At 38.0% G+C, this 16,269-nt stretch overlaps 1 protein-coding gene and 2 non-coding genes across 6 annotated transcripts in view; 1 reads left to right on the top strand and 2 right to left on the bottom strand.

Moving 5' to 3' along the window:
• Positions 1–5,617: 5,617 nt before the first annotated feature.
• Positions 5,618–5,690, top strand: trnak-cuu. The gene has a single exon. It is a non-coding gene; the product is annotated as a tRNA-Lys (tRNA).
• Positions 5,691–8,362: 2,672 nt separating this feature from the next.
• trnak-cuu lies at positions 8,363–8,435 on the bottom strand. The gene has a single exon. It is a non-coding gene; the product is annotated as a tRNA-Lys (tRNA).
• A 2,308-nt stretch (positions 8,436–10,743) lies between these two features.
• The window catches only part of copz2 (COPI coat complex subunit zeta 2), a 28,503-nt gene continuing 22,977 nt past the window's right edge, over positions 10,744–16,269 (bottom strand). For 2 of the 4 annotated variants that reach the window (XR_004108175.2, XM_031317941.2), the window contains 2 exons: positions 13,769–13,801; positions 10,744–10,824 (listed from right to left, as the gene is read on the bottom strand). Coding sequence is in view for 2 of the 4 variants with exons in the window: in XM_031317941.2 (XP_031173801.1) it covers positions 10,777–10,824; positions 13,769–13,801 (81 nt within the window). In the remaining 2 variants the exon portion in view is untranslated. The remainder of the gene's footprint in view (positions 10,825–13,768; positions 13,802–16,269) is intronic. The other 2 variants (XR_004108173.2, XM_031317956.2) reach the window with 1 other exon arrangement.

Here is a 16,269-nt window from a genome sequence, read left to right as displayed (position 1 = left end):
TAAATATGTTGGCTAACGTTAGCGAATCTGTCTTGATACAGAACACACAATGTCAGAACATTTGTCTCTCAGCAGAAACACTTGTGGCTGTCACTCATTACACAGTGACCTGAAAAACATCAACAACAGGAAGCATTACAATATGTATCACTGTTGTCTTTAAAGTATCTTTGATTTAATTATTACTGTAAAACCAAGATTCCCTTATGGATCGTCTTTATTGCATGGGTTGTGCTACTTCACAGTATATGTTACAGAAATGAATCAGAAATGCTGCAATAGGCTGTTTTTTTGCCATTTTTGCATAGAGTAATTAGCGATGAAGTGGTTCAAGAAAGATGTTTCATCTTGGAAATGAAAAATCTTACTTTCAATTTTGTGACTTTCATTAGCAAGCAAACAAAATCAAATGTTGCTTTGCTTATGAAGAATGAAGTAACAGAATCTCAACGTCTTCTGACCTGAAAGAAATGTTCCATATCTGAAATCTGCACTCACTGAATAAGCATTCACCACTGTAGTTCTTTGTTTCTATCAATGCTTAACACTGGCCATGATTTTTGATTTTATTGCTGTGGGGATTTGGGTTTGTAGGACTGAGACTACCCTGCTTTCTGGCTGTATCGCCCACACCCCACCTTCCCTCTCTATTTTCACTAACTTGTCTCTATATGTTTACCTTCACACTGGGATAAATGGTTTTTCTGTTGCTAATTGCGGCTGTTGGCTGGTTTTGTGTTTCTCCAATCAGAGCTCTGAGATCCTGCATAGAACCCATTTGTTTTTTCAAGCACAGGGGCATCATTTATAATGAGTGTGTGTGTGTGTGTGTGTGTGTGTGTGTGTGTGTGTGTGTGTGTGTGTGTGTGTGTGTGTGTGTGTGTGTGTGTGTTTGTGCCATTTTTGCTGTCTCATGGGTCCCACCAGGTACAGCAGATCCTAAGACCTCTAACATATGGTTAGAATTACACTTAAGTTTAGACTTAAGGTAGATGAGTTAAAGGTACAGTCGTAGGCGTAATTTACAGGGTGGATGGGGGTGTTACAATCCCAATAATCATAACTGCCCAGGGCAAGAGTGGAGATCCCAACCCCCCCAATGTTGAACCCAAAGCTACCCCCTTGGGTACAGTATAAGATAAAGTTAACCTTTTGAACCCAGATTGTATCCTAAACTTTCTCTTAAAGTCCGAGGAAAAATCGACACAAATAAGTTCAGTGTAAAGTTATATACATTATGATGTGTAGTTGTTTGAAGTAGGGATGTGTGTGCACATGGGAAGGTGGGATGGCGTTTTAGTGTTGAGTGATGTATCTTGTCAAACACAGATGACTCTGGCCAGATGGAGGCAAACCCCAGTTTGCTCCTGCCCAGACCTGGGTTATATTTATTTAGTTTGTATTTATTTGAAAAGGAGGCGTGCGGCCCAGCAGTATAAAGGCCATGTGTTTTGCTTCTCTTTTCATTGCTGAATGAGGAATGATGGGAGTTCGGTGATGAGACCCAATTTTGTCCGACTTGGGCACACCGACAGAGCTGGAATCACTACATTCTGTACAAGTCGTGTTTTCCACTGTTTGTGGTAGTGATCAGATCTCAGCAAGGCTGTAAGAGTGAACAAACCAGGTATAATCTGATTAAGACGCTGGTCTGACACTGAGTCATCCATGGAGGTTTGTGAAAGTGTTATACAGTAGGATCTAGTGGTGGAATATATCTAACTACATTTAGTCAAGTACTGTACTTAAGTACAAACTTGAGATACGTGTACTTTACTTGAGTCTTTTCCTTTCATGCCACTTTCTGCTTCTATTCCGCTACATTTCAGAGAGAAATACTGTACCTTTTTACTCTACTACATTCATCTGACAGCTTTAGTTACTAGTTACTTTACATATTAAGATTTTTGCACACAAAACACATGTAGTTTATAAAATACGATGTTTTATTATAAATTAAACTACCCAACAATAGAATGGCTTACAAGTCCAGTTGAAATGATTCGACCATTAGACAGCTGATTGACAGAACTGTTTGGATCGTTTCCAGTTTCTAAAATGTGAGGATTTTTCTGCATTGAGTACCTTTACTTTTAATACTTTAAGTGCATTTTCCAGATGATACATACTTTTACTTAAGTAACATTTTCCATGCAGGACTTCTTCCAACACTGGTAGGATCTAAACTGGCGATCTTGAGAACTCTGTGGAGTTTTCTCTGTCTTAAACCTTTTCGGAGGCTGCTGGAGTTCAATGTTTTGTTGGATTCTGTACATGAACTTTCAAAAAAGGTCTTCCAGTAGCATTTTTGAAAATATCAATATAGTTATTGATTGTATAGGCTAGTCATAGTTATCTGAAGGTTTGCACCAGTTTATTATTTAGAGCCAGGCAACCAGTGGAGACTCCAGGAAGTTACTGGTCCCAGCAAAGAAAAAGGCCGGCACATAACCCCACCTATAAAACACTTTGGTTCTTGTACAGGTCAAACAAACAAGAAATAACGTAATTAGTGATCTTTGGTGCTGGTAGGACAGAGCCAGAGTAGCTGTTTTCCCTTCTTTCCAGTCTTTATGTTAAGCTAAGCTAACCGTCTGCTGGCTCCAGCTAAAAATGTACCATTTAATCATAAATCTTCTCATCTAAGTCTAAAAAAGCAATTAAGCATATTTGCCAAAATGTCTAACTATTCCTTTAAGGAGTCTTACTGGGGACTTCTGGGGTCTCTCTGGTTTTTCAGATTTTTCTGGGGTGTCTGGGTCTCTCTGGAGATCTCTGGAGGTTTGTTAAGGCCACGGCTGCCGGCTGTTGTTTGCAGCGACCCTTCTGCTGTCACTTGACTACTTATGGTGTCGGTGGCTTGGCGTTTTGAAAGTGCTAATTAATTTTTACAGCCAGGCTTCCAGCTGGAGCCTGGTGAAGAAAAATAACATAATTACATTTCCAAATCACATTAAAGATGACGGTTTGCAGGCAGAACATTTGGTCATGCAGAGACAAGCCTAACGGAAAGCTGAAACGTCACCTAGACACTGTTACACCGTTGCTTTAGGAATAAAGCTTATGTCATGCTATACATAACAATATCACAGCAACAGAGACAGAACAATCACTCACAAGAGGGCCTCAAGCAGTTCATCAGTCCGGACACCAAACTTGCATGGTAAAATAATGTTGTCTCATGTTACTTTGACTCAAAGGCCCTTTAGCCAGAACATTTAGTCATAGAGGCAGAGGCCAAATGGAGAGTTAATACAGTTACCTCAGTGTAGGGACAAACTATAATAATCATAGACATATGGTTGTATTAAGTGTTTTTAGTCTTTTTTACATACCTCATCTCTAGAGTAGTTAATATAAAAAAAACAATTATTATTAAAATCATAGTGCACACAATAAATAATTCGATCACTCTATTTATCGTCCTGCAAAATAATGATTCTCTTTTTGCTTAAAAGCTGTAGATGACTGGTAATACTCCCTCCTCTCCTCCAACACCTCTCTCTTTCTCTCTCTCTCTCTCTCTCTCTCTCTCTCTCTCTCTCTTTCTCTTGCAAATGCTGTGTCTCTTTATCATTTTCATCCCTCCCACTTCTCTCTCTCTCTCTCTGCCTCTCTCGGCCTCTCTCGCCCCTTCTCTCGCCCAGCCCACATTTAGTGACACCACAGCTTAATTGCCCAATCACCAGGAGGCCAATTTGTCACTGTCAACGCCCTGGCCAATCAGCGACTGCATGCTAATTCCCCCCAGCCAATGGCAGTGAGCGTGGATGTTAGTGCAATATATAAACCAGACAAGCAGTGAAGCAGGACACATCAGGACCAAGAGAAAACAGCCTTATAACGTTATGCCTTTCATGAATAAAGGAAAGCACCGTCGCTGTCAACAGAAGGTGCAATAAGATATCCTGCCCATGACATTTGATTGACAGGTGGTCTCTAGGAAAGGCAGGGCAAGAAGAAGAGAGAAAAGAAAAGTGTACTTTTTAATCTAATAATTCCATCACATCATCCCCCAACACACACAAACACACACCCACATAGACACGTGTGCGCGCGCGTGCACACACACACACACACACACACACACACACACACACACACACACACACACACACACACACACACAATGCGCACACACATACACTTCAACATAGGATGCCAAATGAAATAGGGTGAGTCATTTTAAACATGACATGCCAGTTGACCCAAAACAAACAGTCTTTCCCCTCTGTTTACATACACCTGCTCTGATGAAAGCCAGACCATCTGAGAGAGATGATGATGACTTATTTCTTTCTGATGAGTCAGCATGTATTTTCCATTTTCTGTATTTCTGCAGGATTCTGTCTCTCATCTCAGTAGTGGCTGTTACAAAATGTGCTTTATAGAGCAAGGCAGTACTTCAGGAGAAATTATACCCAAATCAAAACCACATGGAGAAACATGTATAATTTGAGACTGCTATACGGTACATAATGTAAATTGTATGGACATTTTCACGTTGTATTGTTTTAGGACACTGAATCTGAAGTAGATTTATGGTTGCTTTTATGAAACTGTTCAGCAGGAACAGGCCCTTTAATGTCAAAGTGAGTTCAGAGCTCTACAAAGTGATCTAAATGAATTACAAATGTAAAATACAGAATACCTGTTTGCAGAAGTATTCTCAAAGCCAGAGCAACAGGAATGACTTCAAGACAACAATGCTAATGTTGGCGGCTCTCTTTCACAGATGTACCCACACAGTGTATGTGTACATTATTTGCTTATTAGTAGTACAAAGTATTATAAATGTCATGCAACATCATCAGAATGAGCTTTTTCGTTCAGACTGCTGAACTGACAGTCACCCAGTCCTGAAGAAAGGTTATTCTATATTTACTGTAGAAATTATCTTGATTGATCTTGACCGCTGAAAAAGAAAGGAGAGGCTGTTTTCAGTAGGTTAATGCAAATACTCACATGCATTCATTTGCATGCTAATCCTATTTCTTTCTGAAAACAAATATATGAATTTACAATAATGTTTGATGCATTCACTGTTGTCAGTAATGATCATACATCCTCAGAGGGATGTTTTATTGTTTAATATGTTCTTTGAAAGAGCACCTAATTAAGGATACTTTTCAATCAAAATCTTTCCGCCCAACGTGGGGCTCGAACCCACGACCCTGCGATTAAGAGTCTCATGCTCAGCCGGGCGCTTCTTCCGCCCTCTGGTGGTGGGTTCTAATTATTGTCGTTAAACAGTTTTATACTTGCATAAAGTTTTTGTGTGCTTATTTTATTGCTAGATAGAGGGGTTATGGTTCTAAATGGCAGAATAATAATCAATAATGATTGTATCTGCTTGCCTCTGCAAAAAGCTTACCTTTGCTTGACTCCTGTTTTAAAGATAGTTTCTGTTAGAAATCAGTTAAGAGTACTGCTGTATAAATATAGTGCAAACATATACCCGATATGTAATATACCGAATAAGTAGGCCTATTACACTCTCTCACTTTACCCATTTCACTTTCCCTAATTCTCTCTCACATCACATACACAAGATGGTTTTCTTCGTCTCCATGTACAGATGTAATAATTAGAATCTACCACAGGAGGTCAGCAGAGCGCCCGGCTAGCTCAGTCGGTAGAGCATGAGACTCTTAATCTCAGGGTCGTGGGTTCGAGCCCCACGTTGGGCGGAAAGATTTTGATTGGAAAGTATCCTCAATTAGGAGCACTTCAGAAGAAAGATCTGACAGTAAAACAAACCTCTGTGACTTATGTATGAGCATCATTCCAAATGTTAACTACATAAAACAATTTTGTAAATTCATTCTTTTTCCAAAAATCAGTGGGAATAGCATTCAAATGTGTTCATGCATGGGAGTATTTTCATTATGGACACCTGTGTGACAGCCTCTCCTTTCTTTTTCAAATCGATCATTATAGATCATTTCTACAGTAAAGATAGAATAACCTTTCTTCAAGACTGGGTGACTGTTAGTTCAGCAGTCTGAAAGAAGATGCTCATTCTGATGATGTTGCTATTAATAAAGAGATTGAGAATACTTTGTACTACTAATAAGCAAATCATGTGCACACACACTCAATTGCAAGAAAGGTTCTATTTTGTGTTTGTGAAGGAGAAAGGCAAGCATCAATATACGTAGATAGCAAAGTGAAAGATAGCAACATTAACATTGTTGTCTTGAAGCCATTCCTGTTGCTTTGGCTTTGAGAATACTTCTGCAAAGAGGTATTTTGTATTTTACATTTTAATTTAGGTCACTTTGTAGAGATCTGAACTTACTTGGAAAATAAAGGGCCTTTTTCTGTTCTGAACAGTTTCAAAAAAGGAACACTAACTCTACTTTAGATTGGGTGTTGTAAAACAATACAACATGAAAAGAAGATGTATTTTATATTATGTATATGTTCTGTACAGCAGTCTGCAAATATACATGTTTCTCCATGTGGTTTTGATAAGTGGGTAAAATTTCTCCTGTTGTACTGCCTTGCTCTATAGAGCAAGTTTTGTTAACAGCCACTACTGAGACGAGAGACAGAGTCCTGCAGAAATACCGAAAATGGAAAATATATGCTGACACAACAGAAAGAAATAGGTAATCATCATTATCACCAACAACATATCTGATGATGTATACTAACGTTACACTTTTGGCTATTGTAAAAAGAATGTGGGTGCGATACAGTAAAGTTAGGATTATGTATTGCTCTTTGAGGAGAGTCAAATATCTAGCTAATGGTGTGACCATAACCCAGTAAAAAAATAATAGCTACTGTATCAACATTTTGTTACATTGTGACAGTATGACAATGACAGACACAGATGAGCTAGATACTACAGAGTAGGCTACCACCAATCAAAACAAAGAATACTAACCCCTACTTTATAGTTATTTCTCTTTTGTAATAAATAGGCCTATGTTTTAGCTGGCTAGCTGACTAAATAAAATCAAACCCAGGTAGCATTTTACCTTGTTATCTCTGTGCTTACGTTCCAAATCTGCAGCGAGCAAAATTTGAAAAAGGACTTAATGTGGCTCCAGGAAGGAGCAGGAGAGCCAGAGCCAACCTGTCACTGGCCGCTTTGTCAAGATGGGAAACCTCAGCGCTGATTGTTTGCAAAAGGATGAAGGATAGGCCATAGTGTTGGCGGTCAATTTTGGACAAAATGACAAAATGTCATATCCTACTATTATCTCTGTATTTCTAAATTTTTACTTGTATTTGTTTCTGTATTTTTACATTAATACTTTTATGTTTTTCTTTATTTCTAGATGTTTTAATGTATACAGTATTTAAATGTAAAAAGAGAGGGTTGAATGCTAATTTTTAAAGTCTATGGTTGAATCAAATGTGGCAGCAAGACTCTTAGCTGTCTGACTTTTTTCTTTTTTTTCAACATCTGCAGCAAACTGCTGTGGATGTTTTACCAGTCTGTGGTTACCAGCGTCCTCTTCTACACTGTGGTGTGCTGGGGGGGGGGCAGCATATCCAAGAAGGACACCTCCAGACTGGATAAACTGATCAGGCGGGCTGGATTCACTGGTGACGGTGGCAGAGAGGAGGACACTGGACAAACTGCTGGACAAACTGCTGGACATTACTGACAATGCCAGCCACCCCCTGCACACCGTCATCAGCAACCAGAGGAGCCTGTTCAGTGGAAGGCTGCTCCTTCCCAAGTGTAGGACCAACAGACTGAAGAACTCCTTTGTCCCTCATGCCATCATACTCTATAACTCCTCACTTGGGGGGAGGAGGGAATAGGGTAAAGAGGACAAAACAGAACAGGAAGGAAGGGAAGGAGTGGTAGCCACTCACTCATTCACTGTGCAATTACTTAATAATCTACTCACATACATACCTGGACACTCTTAACTGCTAATTTATGCTAATTTATTAACTGTATAATAAAACAATGCCATACACAGTCCTATACATATATATATATATATATATATATATATATATATATATATATATATATATCTTTATTTATCTGTAGTTAATTGTTTTTTTTATTGTTTGTTTACTTTTTGTTTGCTTCCTATATTTAGCTAAAAGTTTATTGTTATTGTTATTCTTATACTGTAATTTCTATACTGTATTTTTTAATACCTCTTTATTTTCTATACAAGTGTTTTTGTAAGCTGCTGAAATCTGCTGCTAGAAATCTAATATCCTTGCGGGAGTCATCCCAAAAGGATCAATAAAGAGAAGTCTAAGTCTAAGTCTTTTGGGAAACCACACAGCGCTCTAGAGTTACTCTAACAGTCCTCAAGGGATAGTGTTGACTGTCGGTGTCGTAATATTGTCTTTCATGTGCGTATCAATCAAAACTCTGCGCCCAACGTGGGGCTCGAACCCACGACCCTGAGATTAAGAGTCTCATGCTCTACCGACTGAGCTAGCCGGGCTACAGACCACCATGCACCGGGGGCAGTATTCATAGATTCCATTCAATGTGATTCATTTCTTGTTCCAGGACGTCGACGGCCCTACTCTGCCTCTGATTGGCTAACGCTAACCAATCTCACTCCTCATGCCTTAACTGAACCAATCCACACGATGAAGGCGAAACAATTCTAGCCAATCAGAAGCAGAAAAGGGCGGGTAATGCCCTCGACCATCCATTGCAAATTTGCAAACGAAAGCAGGCAAAAAGAAATTGTTAGAGATATGTGGGTAGTTACTTTTTCCCACTTCACCAGGTAGGATAAAAGTAACGATAAATTAAGTAAAATAAATGATCGTCTTGAGTTTCTTAGATGACTAGCCTGTTTATAACTTCCCATATCGGAGTGAACGTGGAATAACATGCCTATAGGCCTAACGTTACTGCCTGACAAATAAACCACACGTTGTAAAAACGTGGAAAAAAGCTGCTGAACTCAAATAAATTCGATCCAGATTAAAAATTATCACATAACATCATGTAACATAGGCTACATGTAGTGACGGGTTGATTAAAATTAGGCTATAGTTATATAGAGCCTAATGATTCCATCAGAACATCAAAATGGTATGCAACCGACAGAAATACCTTTTTAAAACAAAGATTGATAGAGGACCTCTGTTTTAAAATACTTATATAATATACTTATATAATTTATAAGTTACAGTTTAGTCTGGGCTGAACGTGGCCCCGATTTCATGTAGGCCTATTTCGGGCTGTCACGGGTCAGTTGGAGGAGGATGAGGCAGCCAACCAATCACATTACTCCGGAATAAAACCAGAACGAACCATTGGCTGTGGGGGTAGAGTCACGTGTCTGCTGACGTCGCACGGTTTGTACCAATAGCATCCCTGACCACACCCACGACTCTCTGAGTTGTCTTTAATGTAATACAGCTCATTAGTGTTTACTAGGGTCGTAGATCTGACTGGATTAAGAATAAATAAAAAAAATAAAAAGAATAAATGAAAACAACAAAATGAATAAATAACGAAGAGTAACGTCAGGAATGAGAAGACACTCTGAATCCAGGGCAAATGTTTTATTATCAGTCTTACAAATGGTGGACAGACAAAACGCCCATCAGACAAATGACAAATCTTTGGCTTTTTTTCTTCTTTTCAACTAAGAAAATATTTAATATCTATTAAATATCTATAAAGATGAATATCTTGAACTCTCACAAAATAGACATTATTCTTTATAACTCTGTCCACAAAAGGTCCCTTTGATCTAATATATAATTATATGTACAGATATTAATTTACCTTCATTCACTTTAGGGAAAATAAGGGTTTTACTGACAGTGCAAAAGTAACATTTGTTGACTTTCATTAGGGATCATTATAGTCTTCAGTCTTTAAATAAGCTTTACAAAACACATGCACCAGTAATGCACAGCAACAAACTGTATTAAACTGAGCAATTCAGTGCACAGATGATGTCCGTGTGTGTGTGTGTGTGTGTGTGTGTGTGTGTGTGTGTGTGTGTGTGTGAATTTAACACAACCCAAATTTCATGGTTCAAATGAAAACACAATTTTCTTTCGATATTCAGTTTTTTGGCTTGAATTTGCAGATGTTTGCTGCAGACGTTTTTTTTTTCTTTGTTTTTGTCTATTCTTATTTATTTTATTTTATTTTTTAGATTATCCTTAGACTGATATGACTGTGTATTTCCTAAAATAGATTACCAGATTTTTTTAACATTTGTAACATTTTGGCGGAAAAGTTCTTCACGTATAAAACGGTGTAATTTCTTTTTTTTAATTATTATTTTAAATAGCTGAAATAAATCCTACAGTCAAATTCTGTTAAAGTGAAAGATCCTGCTTCACCAAAATAAAGGCAGTAGATTATCGATCACCAATCAGGCTTCCGGTATTTTAACCGATTACTTTGGTGTAATAACTGTCCTTTACAGAAGCACAGCTGGATATTGAGACCTGAGTCTTTGCTTCTTTTTTTCCCATTTTCTGATGTCATTAGGCCCATAGATATAGAACAATGTTGTTCTATATCTATGATTAGGCCTGTTAAATGACAAACCTATTAACTATGAACTAACATGCACTCTCAAACCAAATAAATAAATGACATGTCACAAACACAATGTAACAAAATGCCATAACTCATAGAAAGAAAATCCTATTACTGGCTGGTTAATTGCTATAAAGCAGCCTATTGGCCAACAGGCTTGTAACGGCCTTCCCTTTAGTCTGTTACTATAATAAAAAATAGCTTCGGGACTAAATATTTTTATCTAGAGCTTTCATGAGAATCCTAAATGTGTCTGGTCCGAGTCATTTCAGAATGGACCATTTGATCTGCTCTTTGGCCGACTGCAGAACCTGGAAAACATAAAGAAAGAGCAAAATAAATATATGTAATATATGATGTGATGAAGTAAAAACAGATTTCAAATAAATGAATAAAGTATAAGTCAAAAAAATACAAAACAGGGTTCAACGTTCAGATTTTTTTTTTCACTTTTCACACACCACAAAAATTCTACTTGCCCAAAGTCAGTTTTTACTGGCCCAGAAAAACAATAGGAAAAAAGTTTAAAAAAAAAAAAAACGTCAAAACAACGGGAAAAAAATACAAAAGCGTCAAAAATGTAAAAAAAAAAAAAAAAAAAGAAAAGAAAGAACACCGAAAAAAAAACAAACATCAAACGTTGAAAAAAAAAAAGAAAAAAAAAAAATCTATTATTATTGACTAAAATCACCAAAACCTCAAATATAATGGAGTAAAATATGAGGCCTAATAATAACAATAATTACTAATAAAACCTGGTTCTTGTTTGCATGCTCAGCTTAAGTGAGAGAAGCTGAAATAAATGTTTGTTTACCTTCTTGTTTTTTTCTGTGATGATCATTTTGATGATGAAAATATATGTTTGGAGTCAATGCAGTAAGTACTTGTATAGTGTCGCAGTACCACTGTTCACCCACTAGATGTCAGACTGAGCACACTGGAGTTCCATGTTGAAAGAGTACAATATGGAATGCCATTTTATTCAATATTAAATAAATAAATAAATCAATACATATAATAATAAATGTGCCTATGAGATGCCTTCTGAAATAAATAATTGAGGCAAAAATATATGATATATATATATTATTCTGAGGCGGTGAGAAAGCTACGCCCCTTCATTTAAATATAAGAAGTGGAAATAAATAGAGAGGGTAATAAATGTGACATTATGAAATAAAAGTCACCAGAAATAAATAATTGTGGACTTATGAAATAAATCATGTAAAACCTATTTACTTACTGAACTATATTATATAGACTCATTTATATATTTATATTTACATTTAACTATACATTTTATTGCCTCATTTGTTTGGTTTTAGGATGTATTTCATAGGCATATGTATTTATTCATTCATTTATTTAATATTTAATGGAACAGCATTCCATAGTATAACAGGAGTAGGAACTGTAATATACAGGTTTTTACCAAAGAATTATTTTTTTTTTTTTTTTTTTGTTCTATGGGTTTGTCTAACACAACACAACATATATATTTGTGAAATGTTGACAGGAACTTATTCAAAAACTCATATTGGACCTATTTGTTCCAATTGTCAGCTACGTGTTCACGTATGCTTAAAATGATGGCTTGTGGGGCGACCTCTAGCTCACCCAGTAAGAGCGTGCGCAACATGTAGGCTGAGTCCTTTGCAAAGGTGGGAGAGAGATTGGGGATGACACGCAGCAAAGGGCCGCAGGTCGGATTCAAACCCGGGCCACTGCAAAGGACTCAGCCTACATGGGGCGCACGCTCTTACCGGGTGAGCTAGAGGTCGCCCCACAAACCATCATTTTAAACATACATGTCACTTAAAGTCAAATAGAATCCCAGGGAGAGATGAAAATAGATTTGTAAACTTGTAACGGCTGAATTCATTCATCTGAGTGAAGTTCCCCACAGGGTTAAATTAGGTTTCTGAACCAGTGGTTTTCAAACTGCGTGTTCTGACATCAAGATTTCGGTTTCATTCCCACAGCAAAGTATGTAAAATGACGGACAGACTTTTGACAGGGCAGGACAAACAGCCAAGGAAAAAACATCACTCAAATCTAAAACATGAGGTCGAGTTCATAATTAATTATTATTATTATTAATAATGCGTTTTCTTTTTGTTTTCTCCCTCTTGGTCTTTTCATGGTCAATATTACTTTCCACTGCTTGTGCCCTCCTCAATTCTTAACCAAGGTTGTAGTTCCTCATTTTAACAGCAGGGGGCACATGGAGCTCAGAGAATAGTCACTCCAGTGTGGGATCCTGGGAAATGCAGTCATATCGGACCCATTCAGAGTTCTTCTGCTGCTTTACTTGGTTTAGTGGCACTTAATGTACACAGTGTTTTATAGTATCCTTTTTGTGCATTATGGGTACACTTAGTTTTGACACTAATGTAATGTCCTTTAAGTGCATTACATTACCACTTACTCATCCATTTCATACGCATTGTTATGGAACAACATCAAGCCGAGGGACATTTGTTCCCCTCAGTTTGTCTTTAGGGTGACGTTTTTCAGGGAAACACCACAGATTACATGAAAGACTGTAACATGTTGAGTGTAGCCTCGTGCTGTGTCATGTTTTAGTATAATATAAGATATAAATCAATTGAGAAGTCAAGCTTGCAACTTGTTATTTCTACAGTACAGTAAACAGGAAAAGTCTTAATCTTGATCAGTATCTGTAGCAAACCTGAGCTTTTATTTGATGTTTTGTGTGACATGTAATAAATAAATAAATCCATTTCCCTGACAATTTAAAAACTTCAAAAACCTTTGACAGGCAGTGCAGCGCTCCAGTATTGACTATTGGCATGGGCCGGTTATAAGGTATACCGCGGTTGAAAAAGTCACGTTTTCAAAAAGTCACTGTTTCAAAACCATAACATTTTCCATCATACCATTTGTGCGGTATGAGCTGTTTTGTTTTTTACGAGTCGTCAAGGACAGAAAGTGCAGTTTATAAATCCCTCTCCCTGCCAGTGTGCACTGCGTTTTAAAATTAAATACATTGTGTTCAATGGGAAAAAGTTATTTGTTTTTTACCCAGACATTTCAAAATAATACATTTTATAGCTGTAATTGCAATACTGCAATACTGTGAAACTGCGATATTTTGGCTGAAGGTTATTATACCGACAGATACCAGCCCATGCCTTATTTACTATATAATGTTATGGTAGAGTATCAGTGTGGTATGCAGTGCTGCAGTGGAATAAACTGTGTAGTGGTGCAGTGAAGTTAGTAGAGACTTACGTTAGTGGTCAGAACCAGTTTCTCTGTTATGTGCTGTCAGGGTTAGAGCAACAGATAAAGAAAAGAGCATGAGTGTATACACACACACACACACACACACACACACACACACACACACACACACACTTCTACAAGCAACCACAGAAACATGTCCATGCACCTGTTCATTACTGCACACAAGGAAGCAGCCAAAAAGCATATAAGCGTATCAGAAAAAAAAAAGTGATGGCATGCTTTTAAAATGAATCAAATGTTTACGGCAGAAGAGTTCTCTGATCAGTGACGCAGTTTTACATCTGTCCCGTGTTTAGAGAGCTGCAGTGCTTTAGAGGACGTTAATCCATTTATTTATCCATCAATCCATTCATTCACAGTTGAGCCTATTAGTGCTGTCCGGTGCTTTGGAGCTGAAGCCAAGTTAGCTGCTACCTCAACATGAGTGGGGAGCTAAAGCCATGGAAATAGAACGAGAGTAGAACGGATCATTCCAAGTCATATCAACACAGTAGGATGGTCAGAACGGCGGCCATTTTGATGTGTCACTATGTTGCCATAGAGCTCAACAGTCCCGCCCCTCCTCCGAGAGACCGTGGGTTCCGGAAGTAAATTTCCCATTCATTTCTCCCATTGACGTCTAGAAAAATCTGTATATAAAGAGTTTTGGAACATGCCTCAGGCTAACCAGATGGTACGTGACTCATAAGCATACAACGTATCATTTAGAGTAAAACAACGAACAGAAAATAGCAAAAAAGTAAAAGGTACAAGACTGTGTACATATCGTCATCTCAGAGCGAAGGAACTATTCATCCCATAAACCACCGCGCACCACTGAATAAAGGAAGCTAACGTTAGTTTAGCTAACAGCTAATTTGGCTAACCGCTAGCTGAGACAGCATGTAATAACTTTAAAAGACCCTCAAAATAAAACCTGAAAATAACCGTTAACATATATAACGACTGTTACGTCAGCTGTAGACGGCTTTACCCAGTGTTAAGTTTGAGTTAATGTTATTTTAGACTGAATCAAGCTGTCAGCTAGCGGTTAGCCAAATTAGCTGTTAGCTAAACTAACGTTACTTTCCCGGCAGAGGCTAACGTCAGAAGCGTGGAACAGATCGTGATTCGTGCAGTGTCGTAAATCCTCGTGACGGATCATGCAGGCAGCAGAGATCGGGTACTGACACCCCCCCTCCTCACCAGCATGAGTTCCACCAATCAGAGGCATCACTGTGGGATTGTGGGATTGTTCAGGATTGTGATGCGATGTTGCGATGTTCAGGACATCGCAAGACATCGCGAATAAAAGACATTTATCTCAAAACAAGGGTAGTGCCCCATGATTTGTGGTGTCTATATGAGCATATACAATCGCTGAGTCATGTCGGCATGCTGGTTTTAAGTCTATCATCGACGGTTACGATTTTATGGCTTATACTCCAATTTGTCAATGGAGAAATTGCATTGTATTTTTACTTCCGGAACCCGCTGTGGGCGAGACTATTGAGCTCTATTGCAAAGAACTGACCATTGTAGCGGGCTAACTCATATCTATTCATATATTCTATGGCTAAAGGGTTAGCATGCAGCCTGGTGAATTTACAGACAGATGTCAAACTAATCATTCTGTCAGAGAACAGTCAGCAGTCTGCCATCACATCACGTCGGTGTGTTTATCTGATTGGACAGAGAGTATACTAGAAGCTAATGGTATCAGAGAGAACATGTACATGATAATAACAGTATAGATATGAGGTAAACATGCAGTGTATGCAGCCAGCATTGTGTGTCTGTATGAGTGGCTGAGTATTTATGTGTATGTATAACTATATCTGCATGTATCTGTGAGTTTATGTTTGTTATTTGTTCCATTACTGCTTTTGTCTCTTAACTTAATACAAAACTAAACACTATCTATCCAACACACATGCAGGATTAAATGAATAGTTTGACATTTTGGGAAACCCCAAACATGGCAAGCTGTTTCCACCTGTTTTCAGTGTTTGTGCTAAGCTAAGCTAACAAGCTGGCCGTATGTCCATATTTTCCCTGTTGGGGTTCTGATTCACAATAATAACCAGCTGACTCTACATCATCCCGCTTATTACACAGCTACTTACACAGAAAGTCTATATTTTAATCACATCACTGATTTAAATAATATTTTATTGGCGTCTGTATTTGATGACATTGACCACTCTACCTCCAAGCCATAGCAACCCCTTCTCTGTTTGCACTGTATAGCGCTGCTGTACAGAAATAAAAGACCGTATAATGCAGTAATTGACCAATCAGAATCGAGTATTCAACAAAGCCTGTAATAAAGTATAGAAACATGGTTCCTAGCGTTGTGCAGGAGCACTGATCTAGTTAGTAGTTGATGTTTGTAACTGCATTTAAAGAATTCTTTTTAAGCTTTTTGTAAAATTGGTCAAACGTTGACGCCACGTGAAGTGATCACAAACCGCAGATGTCTAAACACACGACAACTTCCCACTTTT

The sequence above is a fragment of the Sander lucioperca genome, chromosome 2, assembly GCF_008315115.2.
Source record: "Sander lucioperca isolate FBNREF2018 chromosome 2, SLUC_FBN_1.2, whole genome shotgun sequence".
Taxonomy (NCBI): domain Eukaryota; kingdom Metazoa; phylum Chordata; class Actinopteri; order Perciformes; family Percidae; genus Sander; species Sander lucioperca.
Note: the sequence above shows the minus strand (reverse complement) of the source record. Positions and strands in the feature narration are given on the sequence as shown.